General features: G+C 42.2%; 1 protein-coding gene across 1 annotated transcript in view; it reads left to right on the plus strand.

The window, feature by feature from the left end:
- The first annotated feature begins 1,012 nt into the window (after positions 1 to 1,012).
- The window catches only part of PRKCH (protein kinase C eta), a 219,142-nt gene continuing 206,249 nt past the window's right edge, over positions 1,013 to 13,905 (plus strand). Inside the window, exon 1 of the mRNA XM_069465036.1 lies at positions 1,013 to 1,936. Coding sequence (XP_069321137.1) covers positions 1,574 to 1,936 — 363 coding nt within the window. The 5' untranslated portion in view covers positions 1,013 to 1,573. The remainder of the gene's footprint in view (positions 1,937 to 13,905) is intronic.

Below are 13,905 nucleotides of genomic sequence, written 5' to 3' on the forward strand. Positions count from 1 at the left end.
GTTGAGAACTCAGTAAGAAAGCCCTGAACAGGGCCCTGGAGGAAGGGCCTAGAAAGATGAGCCCGCTCCAAGGGAACCTGTATAGCAAGGCAGAAGTAATTAAGTATCTTAAGAACTGGCCTAGGCTTTATGGGAAGCAAATTGGTTGTGGCTGGCCCTCAGGGAGCAAGCTTTGCCATAGAACACAGTAGACTGAAAGGTCCTCTCAGGGCACAAAAACTGTAGGAGCCACGGGGTGGGAGGCATCAGAAGGCTGCCCACTCTGACTCGCAAACACAACAACCTGGAGTGTTCCTAGAAGAGGCGATTTCTTCCCCGTATGAGTGTCGGGGACAGTGCTTGTGTGTGCACATTTTCTGCCCTTGCCATGCAAGGCTGGGTGGACCAGGAACCACCCGCAGAGGAAGAGACTTATTACGTCTTGGCCATGTCTGTCCCGTGAAGAACCGACCTTTCCTGCTCTTTATGCAACAAGACACACCTCTCTGAGGAAGGAGGTGGACAGGATTTCCATCAGTAGTGGTGCCCTATTATTAATAAAACCACACACACACACACACACACACACACTCAGCTGTGTAATTACCCTCTGCAGGAAAGGCACACAAACAGGATGCGCTCGAACTGACCCCGGGATGAGCCATCCCTGTAAAGATTAGGAAAAAGAACCTCCCCGCCGCGCGCCCGCCTCCAGCCAGGGCCTCTCCCAGACGTCCAGGCAGGGTCACCAGCCCACCGCGGAGGCTGGGAGAGAAGGTGCGGGGCGACTCTTTGCACAGGTTCTTTGCTGCTCTTCCTCCTCAGCATCCTCCCCTCCTTCCAGCACCCCCGCCTCCAGCCCCCTAGGCCAATTTCCCATGCCTCAGGTGTTTGCTAGGGCTGGGCCACGAACCCTTCTCTTTATTGACAGCGCCTGGGATAGCTCACGGCCAGACCCCCAGGGCAGGGCGGTGCAGGCGGAGGGCGCGCGGGCACCCAACCCCCGCAGGGCCGGCCTGGGGCCGCGCGCCACGCCCCGGGGTCCGGAAGGCGCGGGAGCCGGCGCAGGGTTCTGAGAACTTGGAGCCTGGCGGCGCGAGGTTCTCGCCGGGGATGCGGCGGCAGCTGCTTCCTGGTTTGAAGCTCGCCGACGGGGGGAGAGCGTGAGCCCGTGGAGGCGGGGGCAGGAGGAGAGGCAGGAGGAGGCGGGGGAAGAGACGCTCGGGGCTGGAGCTAACCGGACGGGTCGCTCCGGCTCTCCGGGGAGAGGAGCTACCTGGCCCTGGAGAAGGGGCGAGTCCCGCGCGAGCCCCCGGGAAGCGCCGCGCGCTCCAAAGGGACGATCAGGCTTCCCCGGCCCGCAGAGGGCTCGGCGCCGGGCTCCCCTCCTTTCCACCTAGGGAGGAAGGGAAGGAGGGGAGGGGAAGGTCCCACAGAGGAGGCAGAATGGCTAGTCGAGGGGGGCTTGGACGCTGCTTTTCCCCAGAGCGGCCTCGGCTCCTGCGGCTCCCGCGAGGGCTGGCCTGAGCCGGGACTCCCCGCTCTCCCGCTGCGAGTCAGCGCGGCCCCCCAGGGCCGGGGCAGCGGCGCCGGCATGTCGTCTGGCACTATGAAGTTCAATGGCTATTTGAGGGTCCGCATCGGCGAGGCCGTGGGGCTGCAGCCCACACGCTGGTCCCTGCGCCACTCGCTCTTCAAGAAGGGCCACCAGCTGCTGGACCCCTACCTGACGGTGAGCGTGGACCAGGTGCGCGTGGGTCAGACCAGCACCAAGCAGAAGACCAACAAACCCACCTACAATGAGGAGTTCTGCGCTAACGTCACCGACGGCGGCCACCTTGAGCTGGCCGTTTTCCACGAGACGCCCCTGGGCTACGACCACTTCGTGGCCAACTGCACCCTGCAATTCCAGGAGCTGCTGCGCACGGCCGCCACCTCGGACACCTTCGAGGGCTGGGTAAGTAGCAACGATCCCTCCCCTTTGTGTCCACTTAACCCCTTCTCCCCTTCCAGTGTTCAAAACTTGCCCTGGTCCCGCTTTCCCATCGCTCATGACTGAGGGAATTCCCTCCAGACTTTGGTCCTCGCCCAGGTGTCCGCGGAACCAGTGACGTGACCGCGGTGGGTGTGTGCTGGCGCAGGTGTGTCTCCAGGAACCTGGCCTGGACATGATCCCCTTTCGGGACGGCGGCTCAGGCTAACGGGAAGGCGGGCAGGGGTCCAGGGCCGTCTCCCCACTCCGCCCAGACTTTGCGTGAGGCACCCCAACTCAGCACGCGCGTAATACTCAGGAAAGGCAAGGAAGGGGTGATGTGAAAGTGATTTTTTGAGTAAAGTGCTTCAAGCGCTGCTTAGGAGAAAGCCGTACATTCTCGCGAGTATTATTCATAATATTTATGGATACGGGTTGGTTCAGCCTTTCAGACGTGCACACGTGTTTCGGCTTGCACATCCATTACATCCCAGAGGTACATGAGCTCCATTGGCAGGGATCAGAGTGTCTGGGTCTGCATGTTGGCAAAGTTGTATTATTTAGCAGTTTTCCAAGGAGATGAAATTTACATGTGTTTGCAAGTAACCAATCTGAGATGCGTGAGTCCTGCAATAGACGTTTTTGCTGCTATTGATCTGTGAAGAGGCTGCGAGAGCTCCTCAGTAGGTTGTTTACTGCCCTCCCTCCCCCAAGCACCTGCTGGTGTTGCTGTGGATTGGCATATAGCATAGCTACTCTTCTCACTTGCCTCTGCCTCTCACATAGTGCCCATGAGGCAGAATTTCAGCTGTAAATAAATTAAAAATTGTAGAGCACTCCACAGTGCTAAAAAGCTTTTCCTGCTTAATCCTTACACGGTCTTTGTGATACAGGTGTTGTTCCCACTTCGAGATGATGAAATGATAATTATAATCAAGTGGTTTGGTTTGACAAAATGGAGTATGCTGGTTGAAGACTCTCAGGAGTTTAAGGGCTTGAAGTCTAGAGGGAGTCAGTTTTGAACCCAGAATGTGAATGGGAATTGAAAATCTATTTGAAATTTACAAGTGGTGGTGAATCATATGGATAACAATGAAGACTCATTTAGGTATTTATATTTGGGAAATTGGTGATTTTACCATGTAGTCTCTAAAATTACAGACAGCTTGTGGATGTATCCCTTTCTTTTAAATAGAAGTAAAAAACCATAGTGACTGTTTAACCTTAAACATCAAATTATATTGAGTTAATTTCCCTTCAGCCTAACTTACTTTGTAGAACTTAGAAGTGGATTAGAGAGGAATGACTAAAATACAGTTAGAGATTTACATTTATCCTGTGAATTTCTGGATATGAAATAGAAATGAACGTAGGAATCTGAATAGAATTATTGAATTCCATCAGTGTCTGATTAGGAGTTAGGTTGGGCAAAGCTCCAGAGGAACTGGGTTCTGAAGTATGGTGCTGCAGATTGGCAGTGACCATGAGAAGCATCTCTCCCTGCAGAAAGCCTAGACTGGTCCTTCTCACCCCTAGTCTGCACATTTGAATTACCTGAAGAGTTTTTAATAATCCCCACTTTTAAAGACTCTAGATAGGAATCTCTGGCTATGGGACTTCATCATCATACTTTGAGGCTCCCCAGGTGATTCCAATGTACAGTCAAGGTTAGGAACCTGTGGCCTAAATGAAAATCAAGAGATGAGGACTACTTGGTGTCCAAGAAGCATTAAGTGTAGGAAGATCCAGGTTACCTAAGTGAAGTGAAACAGAGCTGCCTATTCCACTGGATAAATATATGTAAATTAAATTTCTGTATTTATATATTTATAATTATCTGACATAATTATACTTAAATGTTTAATATAACTCACTGATGGTGTTTTGGAAAACATGAGTTTTCAGTAGGATATGGTGAGCGTTTAAATGACCTTGAAACCAGTGATTTGTCATGCCTTTATATTCAATTACAAGGCAGAGTTTTTTTTTTTTAATAAGGTTCTGGGTATTTTGAAACTGTGAGGGTAGATAGAGTAGATAGAATTGGCAGAGTGTTATTTCTTTTCTTTTTTCTTTCTGTTAAGAAAATTGTAGAGCAAATATTTGGGATTATATGGAATGCTTATTTTTTAAATTATCCTTTATAGATCCAAAGATGCCTTTGAAATTCAGGATTACGGAAATACTTATTTATCTTTGATATATTAAATTGAAATGTGTATTCAGACAGTTGTAAGTAGAGTAATTGAATTTACTCCATAATAAATTTATGTGTGTTGCAAGTGGAACTACAGATGGTTGACTTTTAGAAAACCTAGCAACTTAGTTTTTGCTAGATCATGAGAGGAAGATCTAGCTGTAAAACAGAAGATACTTTTACCATAAGAATAAAACAGAAAGTTTTATGGAAAACCTAGTTGCCATCCTAGTGTTGAAGGAATGAATAATATTCCCCTAAGATGAGGAACAAGGTGAGGATGTCTGCTCTTCCCATTTCAGTTCAACACTGTGGAGGTCCTGGTCAGTGCAATAAGGCAATTTCAAGAAATAAACTGCATACAGATTACAAAGGAAGAAGTAAAATTGTCTTTATTTGCAGACAAATGTTCTAGAAAATTCTAAGATGCCTACAAAAAGACTTTTAGAACCAACAAGTGAGTTTAGCTAGGTTGCAGAATCCAAATCAATGTATAAAAATAAATTATGTTTTTATATACTAGCAGTGAACAATTTAAAACTGAAATTTAAAAATACAATTTATAAGAGCATCAAAAATATGAAATTGGTGGCTCATGCCTGTAATCCTAGCACTCTGGGAGGCTGAGGCAGGAGGATCGCTCAAGGTCAGGAGTTTGAGACCAGCCTGAGCAAGAGTGAGACCCCGTCTCTACTAAAAAATAGAAAGAAATTAACTGGACAACTAAAAATATATAGAAAAAGTTAGCCGGGCATGGTGGCACATGCCTGTAGTCCCAGCTACTTGAGAGGCTGAGGCAGAAGGATTGCTTGAGCCCGGGAGTTTGAGGTTGCTGTGAGCTAGGCTGATGCCACGGCACTCTAGCCCAGGCAACAGAGCAAGACTCTGTCTCAAAAATAAATAAATAAAAGAAAAAAGCCTTGACCCTTACCTCACACCATACAAAAAAATTAATTCAAAATGAATTATAGACCTAAATGTAAAAGTTTAACTGTAAAAGTTCTATAAGAAAACATAGAAGAAAATTTTAGTGACCTTGGGTTCAGCAAAATTTTTTTAGATAGGACACAAAAAGCTTCAACTATGAAGATTAAGAAATTGGACTTTATGAACTAAAAACCTCCTTTTGTTTCTCAAAGAATGCTTAAGAAAGTGAAAACACAAGCCACACACTAGGAGAAAATACCTGCAACATGCAAATCAGGCAATGAACTTACAACACGAATACATAAAATAACTCTTATAACCCAATAATAATGAGAAAAATACTCAATTTAAAAATCGGTCAAATATTTGAATAGGTGCCTTTATGGCAAATAGCACATTAAAAGATGCTCAAAATCATTAGTAATTAAGGAAGTGCAAATTAAAATTAAAATGAGATATCAGTATGCTCCCACTGGAAAGGCTAAAGTTAATAAGACTGACCATACCAAGTGTTGGCAAGGAAGTGGAGCAACTGGAACTCTCATACACTACTACTGTTAGGTATGTAAAATGGTAGAGTCATGTTGGAAAACAGTTTGGCAGTTTCTTAAAATATTAAACGCATAGCTGCCATGTGACCTATCTACTCTTAAGTATTTACCAAGAGAAATGAAACCATTCATACAAAGGCTTATCCAGGATGTTCACAGCAGCTTTATTTGCAGTAGCTCCCAAACTGGAAACAACTCAATGTCAATCAACAGAAGAATGTTTGGATAAATTGTGACTTATCCATACAAAGGAATACTACTCAACAATATAAAGAGATGAACTATTAATACATGCAAAAACATAGATGAATCTCAAAATAATTCTGCTGAGTGAAAGAAGCCGGACAAGAAAAGAGTCCATACTGTTTGATTCCATTTATGCAAAATTCTGAAAATGAAAACTAGTCTATAGTGACAGGAAGCAGATGAGTGGTTGCTTGGATATGGGGAGTGGAGGTGAGGGAGAGGGATGGATTACCACGGAGGCACAAGGAAACTTTTGGGGGAGATGAATATATTCATAACTTTGATTGTGATGATAGTTTCACAGTTATATATAGTACATATGTCAAAGCTTATCAAATAGTTCACTTTAAGTATATGCATGTTATTATATTGGCAATTATACCTATAAAACTGTAGAAAAAATCAGTAAGGATTTATCATCCTTATTTTACTGAAGGTGTTAAATAAGATGCTAGTAAATGACAGAATTAGAGTTGACCCAATCTGACTCTTGAAAAAACACAAAATCACAATAAAACAAATTAGTTTCAGATTTTTGGACACAATCCTATTTTCTAAATTATCACTGTCAGTTTTTTTCTGCTTCTTCTAGAACTTGTTTATTTCACATAATTTCTTGGGTTCCTTAAAACTGAAGGTTTGCCTAAGTTAAAACTCTGTTTTTTCTTTCATATATTTGCTCTTGCTTTGCCAACTTTCCACATGGGGGACCAGCATTTAACACTTAATGCAGAGCGCTGGGGACAGGAGGGATGCTGGAGAAGCTGGAGGCTGCGTCATGGAAAGACCTTGGCGCCCCTCAGGAAGGAAGGACCTGCTTGGCGGGGTCCCAAGCTGTTTTCCTGGTTCAGCCCTCCTGAAGGCATTCTGGTCTCTGTAGCCCTGGAGGGCTGCTTGCAGTATTTCTCAGCGGGGTCCCTGTTTTGTAGTCCCATCAAGCAGCCAGGTCACCACTGGGCAGTCATTGATTATCTTTTCCCCTGATTCCTGGATCCAGGTGCATGAATGTACACCGTGCCAAAATTCTTTCAGATGCTCTATCTAGTGGTTCATTCTCTTTTGTACTTTGTAGTGCAGTTGTTTATTTGTCATGATTGACTTTTTTTTCTTGAACCAATTGGTAAGGATTATCTAACACTGACTGATGAACTCAAAGTATTTTAGGGGAAAAATATACTTTAGAATCCCTAGGGAGGTTTATTTCGGTGCACGTGAATTGTATTGGCTATCTGGTGTCTTCAATTTCATGGTAGGAAGAATTTTGGTGCAGTGAGACTGACTGCTTCTCATCATGCTGGTTGTGGCTCAGGTTTCTTCCCTCAGCATTTTCCTGGCTACATTATTATCTTGTTATCCTTCATTGTACTCATCGTTCTCTGAGATCATTTTTTAATCAGCTTGCTTATTATCCTTTCCTCCTGTAGAGTATAAATGGCTTGAGACCGATATTCACTGTTTTAATCCCAGCACCTTGACCAATGTCTGGTATATAGTAGGCACTAAATATTTATCAAAAGAATGAAATTTTATGTGATTTGGAGGCAAGTAAAGTGTAAGTACTTGGAGAACATCTTTCCTTAAATACTCATCTTTCCAAAAGAAATAAATGAAATAATTGAAGAGTGACTAGATGAGTAGTATTCCTCTTTTATTTATTTATTCATTTAATGAAAAAATAAAATATTTTTTTAGGCCTTTATTGACCTGAGTGATCTAAAGGGGCCAGGTACACCAGATTCTAATTCTTTTTTTTTTTTTAATTTCAGCATATTATGGGGGTACAAAAGTTTAGGTTACATATATTGCCCTTGCCCCCCTCTTCTTTTAAATCAGTCAGTGACATACCAATATGTGCCTGAAAGACTGGGCCAGGTTTTTATGCCCTTTCAATGTGGTAATGGATTGAAAACTTTGTGTATGGAAAGTTCCCTGCTTTTGCTTCATTTGAAAAGACTATGATTTTTAAACCTGTAATATGTTACATCTTCCTTCACTTGTAAGTTTCAAGCCCAACATGTGAAACTCAGGGCAGAAGCAAGAAATAAGCATTTAAAAGGTTGTATGTCAGCCTCGGAGAGGAATGAGGTTGGTGGGTGGAGCATGAATCATTTTATCTTATGCAACTCTTAGTGCAGTTTTGGTATCTAGCAAGTGTTTAGAGTGGTGATTAGTGGTAATGGTAAAAGTGCAGTGTGTTTTTATGAGGTGGGTAACATTGACTTAGAATAAGAGGGATGTCTTGGATTTTTGGTAGTCTTCTTTTTTTAATTTTATACAGTCAATTTTGTCCCCCTTCGAGCTGACTTCTTGGCTCTGTTTTATTAGAATGTGATAAGAATGAAGCCTGTATGGAAACTCAGGCCCTGACCACTGCTTCCCACTCTTATCATTACTGTATCCAAAATGGTCTTTCTCAGTTGCTAAACTGATTCCTTTACTTGAAACTCTTTGGTCATTTCCCGTTGCTCTAAGATAAAAGCCCAAAGTCTTTAAATGGTTTGGGAAACTCTCCATGATCTGGCCTTTTCTCACCTTTCCCCAGTCCCTGTTCTGTGCTGCAGTCACAGTGAGCATCTTTCAGTTCCTCAAAGGCCACACTTGACTTTGCTAATTCCTGCCCGTGCTTTAAGTCTCATTGTAGACATCACTTACCGAGACATCGTTCCCCGACTTGCCCAGTCTAGGTTTGGTCCTTGTCCTCAGTGGCCTCTCAGCATCCTGACACCTCCATTGCTAGCCTCCCCTCCATGCTGACAGAATGTATGTGTGAATGGAAGTGTGGGATATTCGTCAAAGGAAGTGCAGTGTGTATATAGTATAGGTGATTGACTGGGATTCATCCCCTTCGCACTTGCGGTAGCTACTCTAACAGACCTAGTGTGAGCCCTAGGTGAGTGCTCATTCACCACTGAGCATGTACTACGTACCAGGCAGTGTGCTCTACCCTGGAAAGTCAGCTGAACAAGACAGACATGTCCCATGCCTTCGTAGGTCTTGTAGCTCCGAAAGGGGAGATAGGTTGGGGATAAAAAAACAAACCAAAACAGCCAGGAAATTACAGAAGTACTCAAATGCAGGTAAGCACCTGGTTTGGGTAGATCAGGATCATCTTCCTGGGGGAAAAACAGAGAGCTGACTTTTAAGGACCCAGCACAGATAGCCACAGCCTGCTACAGGTACATAACTGTGGAAAGTCTTTCCTCAAAAGGAGAAAAGGAACTTTTGACCTGATGATGTTTCCTGGAGAGACATCATAGATGTCCTTTTGAAAGGTAAATGTTCCTGACCCACAGGAATGTTTCCATCTTTGGAAAGTTTGGGAAGGAACTAAGTTTTGATGCCTGTGAACCGATGACCTGCAGGAACTTTTGACTCCCAAAGGCAGAAGGCAGTAACGCTGCATTTGAACCATCAAATCCCTTAAGTTTTGTGTACAGCATAACAGAATCACAGATGTTGAAGCAGGAGGATCAACTAGTTCAGAACAACAGCAGCAGAAAGCCTGATAGCTCTTAGGCCCACAGACATTCTGCAGGTGTATTCATTTGGCACAGATATTTTTTGACATTGAAACGGAAGGCATTTAGTGTGTGTTGCTCCAGTTTTCCACAGACCCCACCACTCCCTATTATGAAACCAGCCTTCTTGACTCATTACCTGCTTCGTCCTGGGAGGTTTTTGCGTTTGTGACACCATAGCTCAAAGCTTTGTGTTCAGAATATGGAAGCAAAGCTCCAGCCAAAGCATTGCTGTTGCCCCAGCTCACAGGAAGTGTGATACATAGACACACACATTTAATATCTACACATATGTCTATAAGAAAGAGATATCCTTAGTTAGATTTATTAAGGTATGTATTGATTTATAATATATTAATTTAGATGTATGTTTATTTAGATATTTATTTATATATATATTTGTATCCTAGGGTTTAAGAGAAAGCTGGCTTATTAGTAAATATATGAGAAGTTAACTTTTACTGCAAATTAGTATTGTATTAACTATCCAATAAAAAAATAACTCTTTGTATTTTAAATACAAACTTGAAGGTGTGACTTTTCACCTGTCAGCTGTGACCTTAGGCAAACCTCTACTTATCAGGGTCCAAATTTCCTAGTTTGTATTAATGTTATGAGAGGGTTGCACTAAACTATCTCTTGAAAACCTTTCCATCTCTAAAGCCTCTACTTCCATGTATCAGGCAATTACATCATTTCTTCCCTTTTGGAATAATTGGTTTGGTTTTAAGCAGTCAAAATGAATTATGTCTTATCAAAGTTAGTAATTCCAAAAAACTAAATCGGTCTGAATCTAAATGACTCCGGCTTGGAGAAGAATGATTAAGTTCACGTCCAAGTGACTTGTGTAGCATTGATACGATGTTGGTATTCTTTTCTTGGCTTGGAATCAGCCTTAAGGAAATACAGTGGGTCTTCATTTCAAACCATGCAGTTGTATTTCTTGATTTACACTAATGTGCCCCTTGTTCTATGGGATGGTTGTAAGTTATGTCCCTGTTACCTAGTGTCAGAGAGAGACTGAGAACCCCACTGTTTTTGCTAGAGGCCATTCTCACTAGCATGGTAATTACAGCTTTGTAGTCCCAAAGTGTCTGTAGCCACTAGTCTATATATCCACCCTAGGTGATGACAAATACTGTAAATCATTGTAACACAGACATTTTAATTAGATGGAGGAATGAGCCCAAGGGTATTGGCTATGGTAGTGTTTAAGTGCTATGCTGAAGCATTTTATGAGAAAGGAAATTTTTCTTGAGAATCATAGTACTATCTGGAGAGATTTATCAGTATTATTATGTTAGTGTATTTCTGTAGCACCAGTAAATTAGAGAAGTTATGTCAAAGCACATAGGACTTTTGTAGTAGAAAGACCACTTAATAGGGAACTCACCAGCAATGCTTTTATTATATGCTGCCTTCCCAGAAATTCCTTTGATTTTATATAAGTTTTACCCTTGCATACCTTTTATCTCATAGGGAGAAAAACGCTTAAAAGGTTACCAAAGATGTTTAGATTGTGCTTGTGGTAAAAAAATTAAGAAATTTGCCAGAGGATATAGCCACGGTCAACATGAACCCTGTCATAATTGCCTTAATAAAATAAGTCACATGGGACCAGTGTGAGCATGTTCTATTCCTGGCCTTTTATACACAATTTCAGACCTGGTCCCTATTCTCCAAGCGCTTAAAACAAAAGTCACAAACTGCATTTTTATTTGTAAGTTGTATTTGTCTCTTGAACTTGCATAGCACTGTCTCTGTGTCACATTCATAACACTTAAATATGATGTTGTGGTCTCTGCCCCCACATTGGGCTTTGGTTTTCTCATCTGTGATGTCAGAGAGCCGGACAGTTTGAGCTTTGCAGTCCCTTCCAGTGTCAGAGTTTGTGGTTCTGGTAATGGTTCCATTGGACAATAGAAAATTCTGCACCTTTCTGAAATATCATCTGGACACCTTTACTGATACTCAGATTTGTTCTGGGTTCTGAAATTATTTTTGGAAGAGCACCCAAAAGTCATACATGTATTAGCATAATTCCCTAAATGGAGTGCCTTTATTTGTTTGCAAGTTATGGACCTCTTAGATGTTCTTATATATATCACTATTGTTTTATTATGGTACGGAAGAGTTGAGAGCAGATTCCATCTAAAGCATTGCTTCTGAAAATGTTGGTGAGCCTTAGACTCTTTTGGTGATGATGAAAGCTATGGACCCTATTTCTAGAAAATGTACGTGTGTGCATATTGACACTGTTCTGGAAACAATGTCATCAGGTTAGTGGTCCCTGAAACCTGACCATGGACTCAGGGCCTTAGGCTAAGAAACCCCAATTGAAAGGTGTCAAAAATTTATTAATTTTATTTTTAAATGTATTAAATTTATTTTTATTAATTCCTCTCAGGGTGTAGTTCTAACATTCTCCCCTTATATTTGAGGACATTCTCATTTAATTATAGAAGACAATTAGAAGAAAATAGGAGCTATACATTTTAGAGAAAAATATGTTCTCACTTACTTCTGGCTCCTGGTGAAATATACTAGATGATGACCCATTTTAGGACCTATTTAGTTGTATTTAGGTATTTTCAAAAGCCTCTTTTTAGTTTGTTTTTTTTTTTAACTACAAAACCTAACTACATGAAGCCTCTATTTTTTGAAGGGGTTTCTTTGAGGTTTGCAGTGGATGAAAACTTGAAAAACAAAAAGTAGGACAGTTTGAGTGACCCTGGCTTGGTAACTTTTGTTAATATAAACTTTTCCCCTGTAAAAAGAGGTAGAATTTAGCTGTTTTGTAAACTTTTTCTTAAAACATTTACCCTCTTTTTGAGCTGTAACAGGCATTATGGTGCACCGCTGTGTTAGTCCAAGATACAACGATGAGATCGGTGAGGCCTGTCTGCCCCTTTTGCCCTTTGAGCTCTAGGCTCCTATACCCTGAGTCCCTCTGGCCCAACAAGTTTTCTGTTCTTCTCCTGAATATCAGTTTACTTCGCTGACATCTTGAAGACAACCTGATGGTGGTGGACATGGAGCTGAATGGAGGTGGTCCAGAGAGCAGTCCCCTAGCTAATTAGAGGTACAGCCAGAGTCCAGCCCAGCACTCTGGACTTCAGGCCAAGGTTCTTCCAGACTCCACGTCAGTGTGTGACGGAGGCAGTGGGAAAGCCAGCCAGTCATTCATAGGTGTTTATTGTGGGTGCTCAGCACCATTCTGGGTGTTACAGACAGGGCAGAGAACACAAGACCCAGAATCTCAGCTCTTACAGAGCAAACAAATGATCAAGAAAATAACAAATTCTGAGTAGGTGCTAAGTGGAGAAATAAAGCAGGGTGATGGTATGGAGTGTGACAAGGTGGCTGCTTTACCTAGAGTGGTCAGAGAAGACAGCACAAAGAGGGTGACATTTCAGCTGAGTGACAAGAAGCAAGCAGCCATGTGAAGATTTGAGAAAGAGCATTTCAGACAGAGGGAACAGCTCAGGCAAAGACCTTCAGGGGCAATAAGCTTGGCAGGTGGAAGAACAACAGAGGGTGGTGGAAAAAGGGTAGACCTGGTGTCATCCCAGCTCTGCTGCTTATCAGCAGTGTGAACAGTGAGCAAGTCCCTTCATCTCTCACTATTAGTTTTCTCTTCTGGAAAATGGTGCTAATGTGAGCTCCTCATAGGCTTGGTGTGAAGATTAGATTTCATCCATTAAACATGCCCCGCACAAAACAGGCCTTCAAGAAATGGTGGCTTTGGTTGCTTTTAATCTCCCAAGGCAATTAATATGTTGACAAAATCCTTCTGAAAAGAATCATATTGGCCAAGGAAAGACATTCAGAGGGTTGCATTTTATACAGTGGGGGTTGCGATATAAAAATTTCTTAGGGATGGGGTAGGAGAGATAATCTTGTTGGTGCCCTCAAATGACATCATGGAAGGATCTTTGTCTCCACTCGCCTCAGTACCATGTTTTCTAAAGAGATTGGGGAAAGACTGATATTTATTTCAGATTTTTCAATTTTGAAACATGAATTTTTCTATGGACTCACAAATACTAATGGAAATTTTCAATAATTGAAGGGATAGAATAATTATATTGCAGTGATACAATTGATAGGTCCCCAAAGTGTTTTATTTTTTACAAAACTATACATTATAGCTGAGAATTCATAAATGTAGTGCCAGTAATAGTAAAGGAAATAGAAACTCAACCGTTGTGAAGTTATAACTAGATGTAATTGATTGTTGCTTCCTTCTGAAAGCTCATTCACTTTGTTGATTATAATTTTGTGGATTAACTCTTGATAATTTTGCTCATTTATAGTTTTGGATAAGCCTATTTTGGCATCTCCCTGAATATTTCTGGCCTTCCCTTCAACATTTATTTGGTCTGTGTTTGATGTAAAAAGACACATTAGCATTTGCCTAAGTCACATACATTAGGATGCAGAATCTACAATTATGGACTAGTAATACACAAATATAGGCTTTGCGGGATATTTATTGAACAACTACCATAATTA

This window comes from Eulemur rufifrons, chromosome 2 (genome assembly GCF_041146395.1).
Source record: "Eulemur rufifrons isolate Redbay chromosome 2, OSU_ERuf_1, whole genome shotgun sequence".
Classification (NCBI taxonomy): Eukaryota; Metazoa; Chordata; class Mammalia; order Primates; family Lemuridae; genus Eulemur; species Eulemur rufifrons.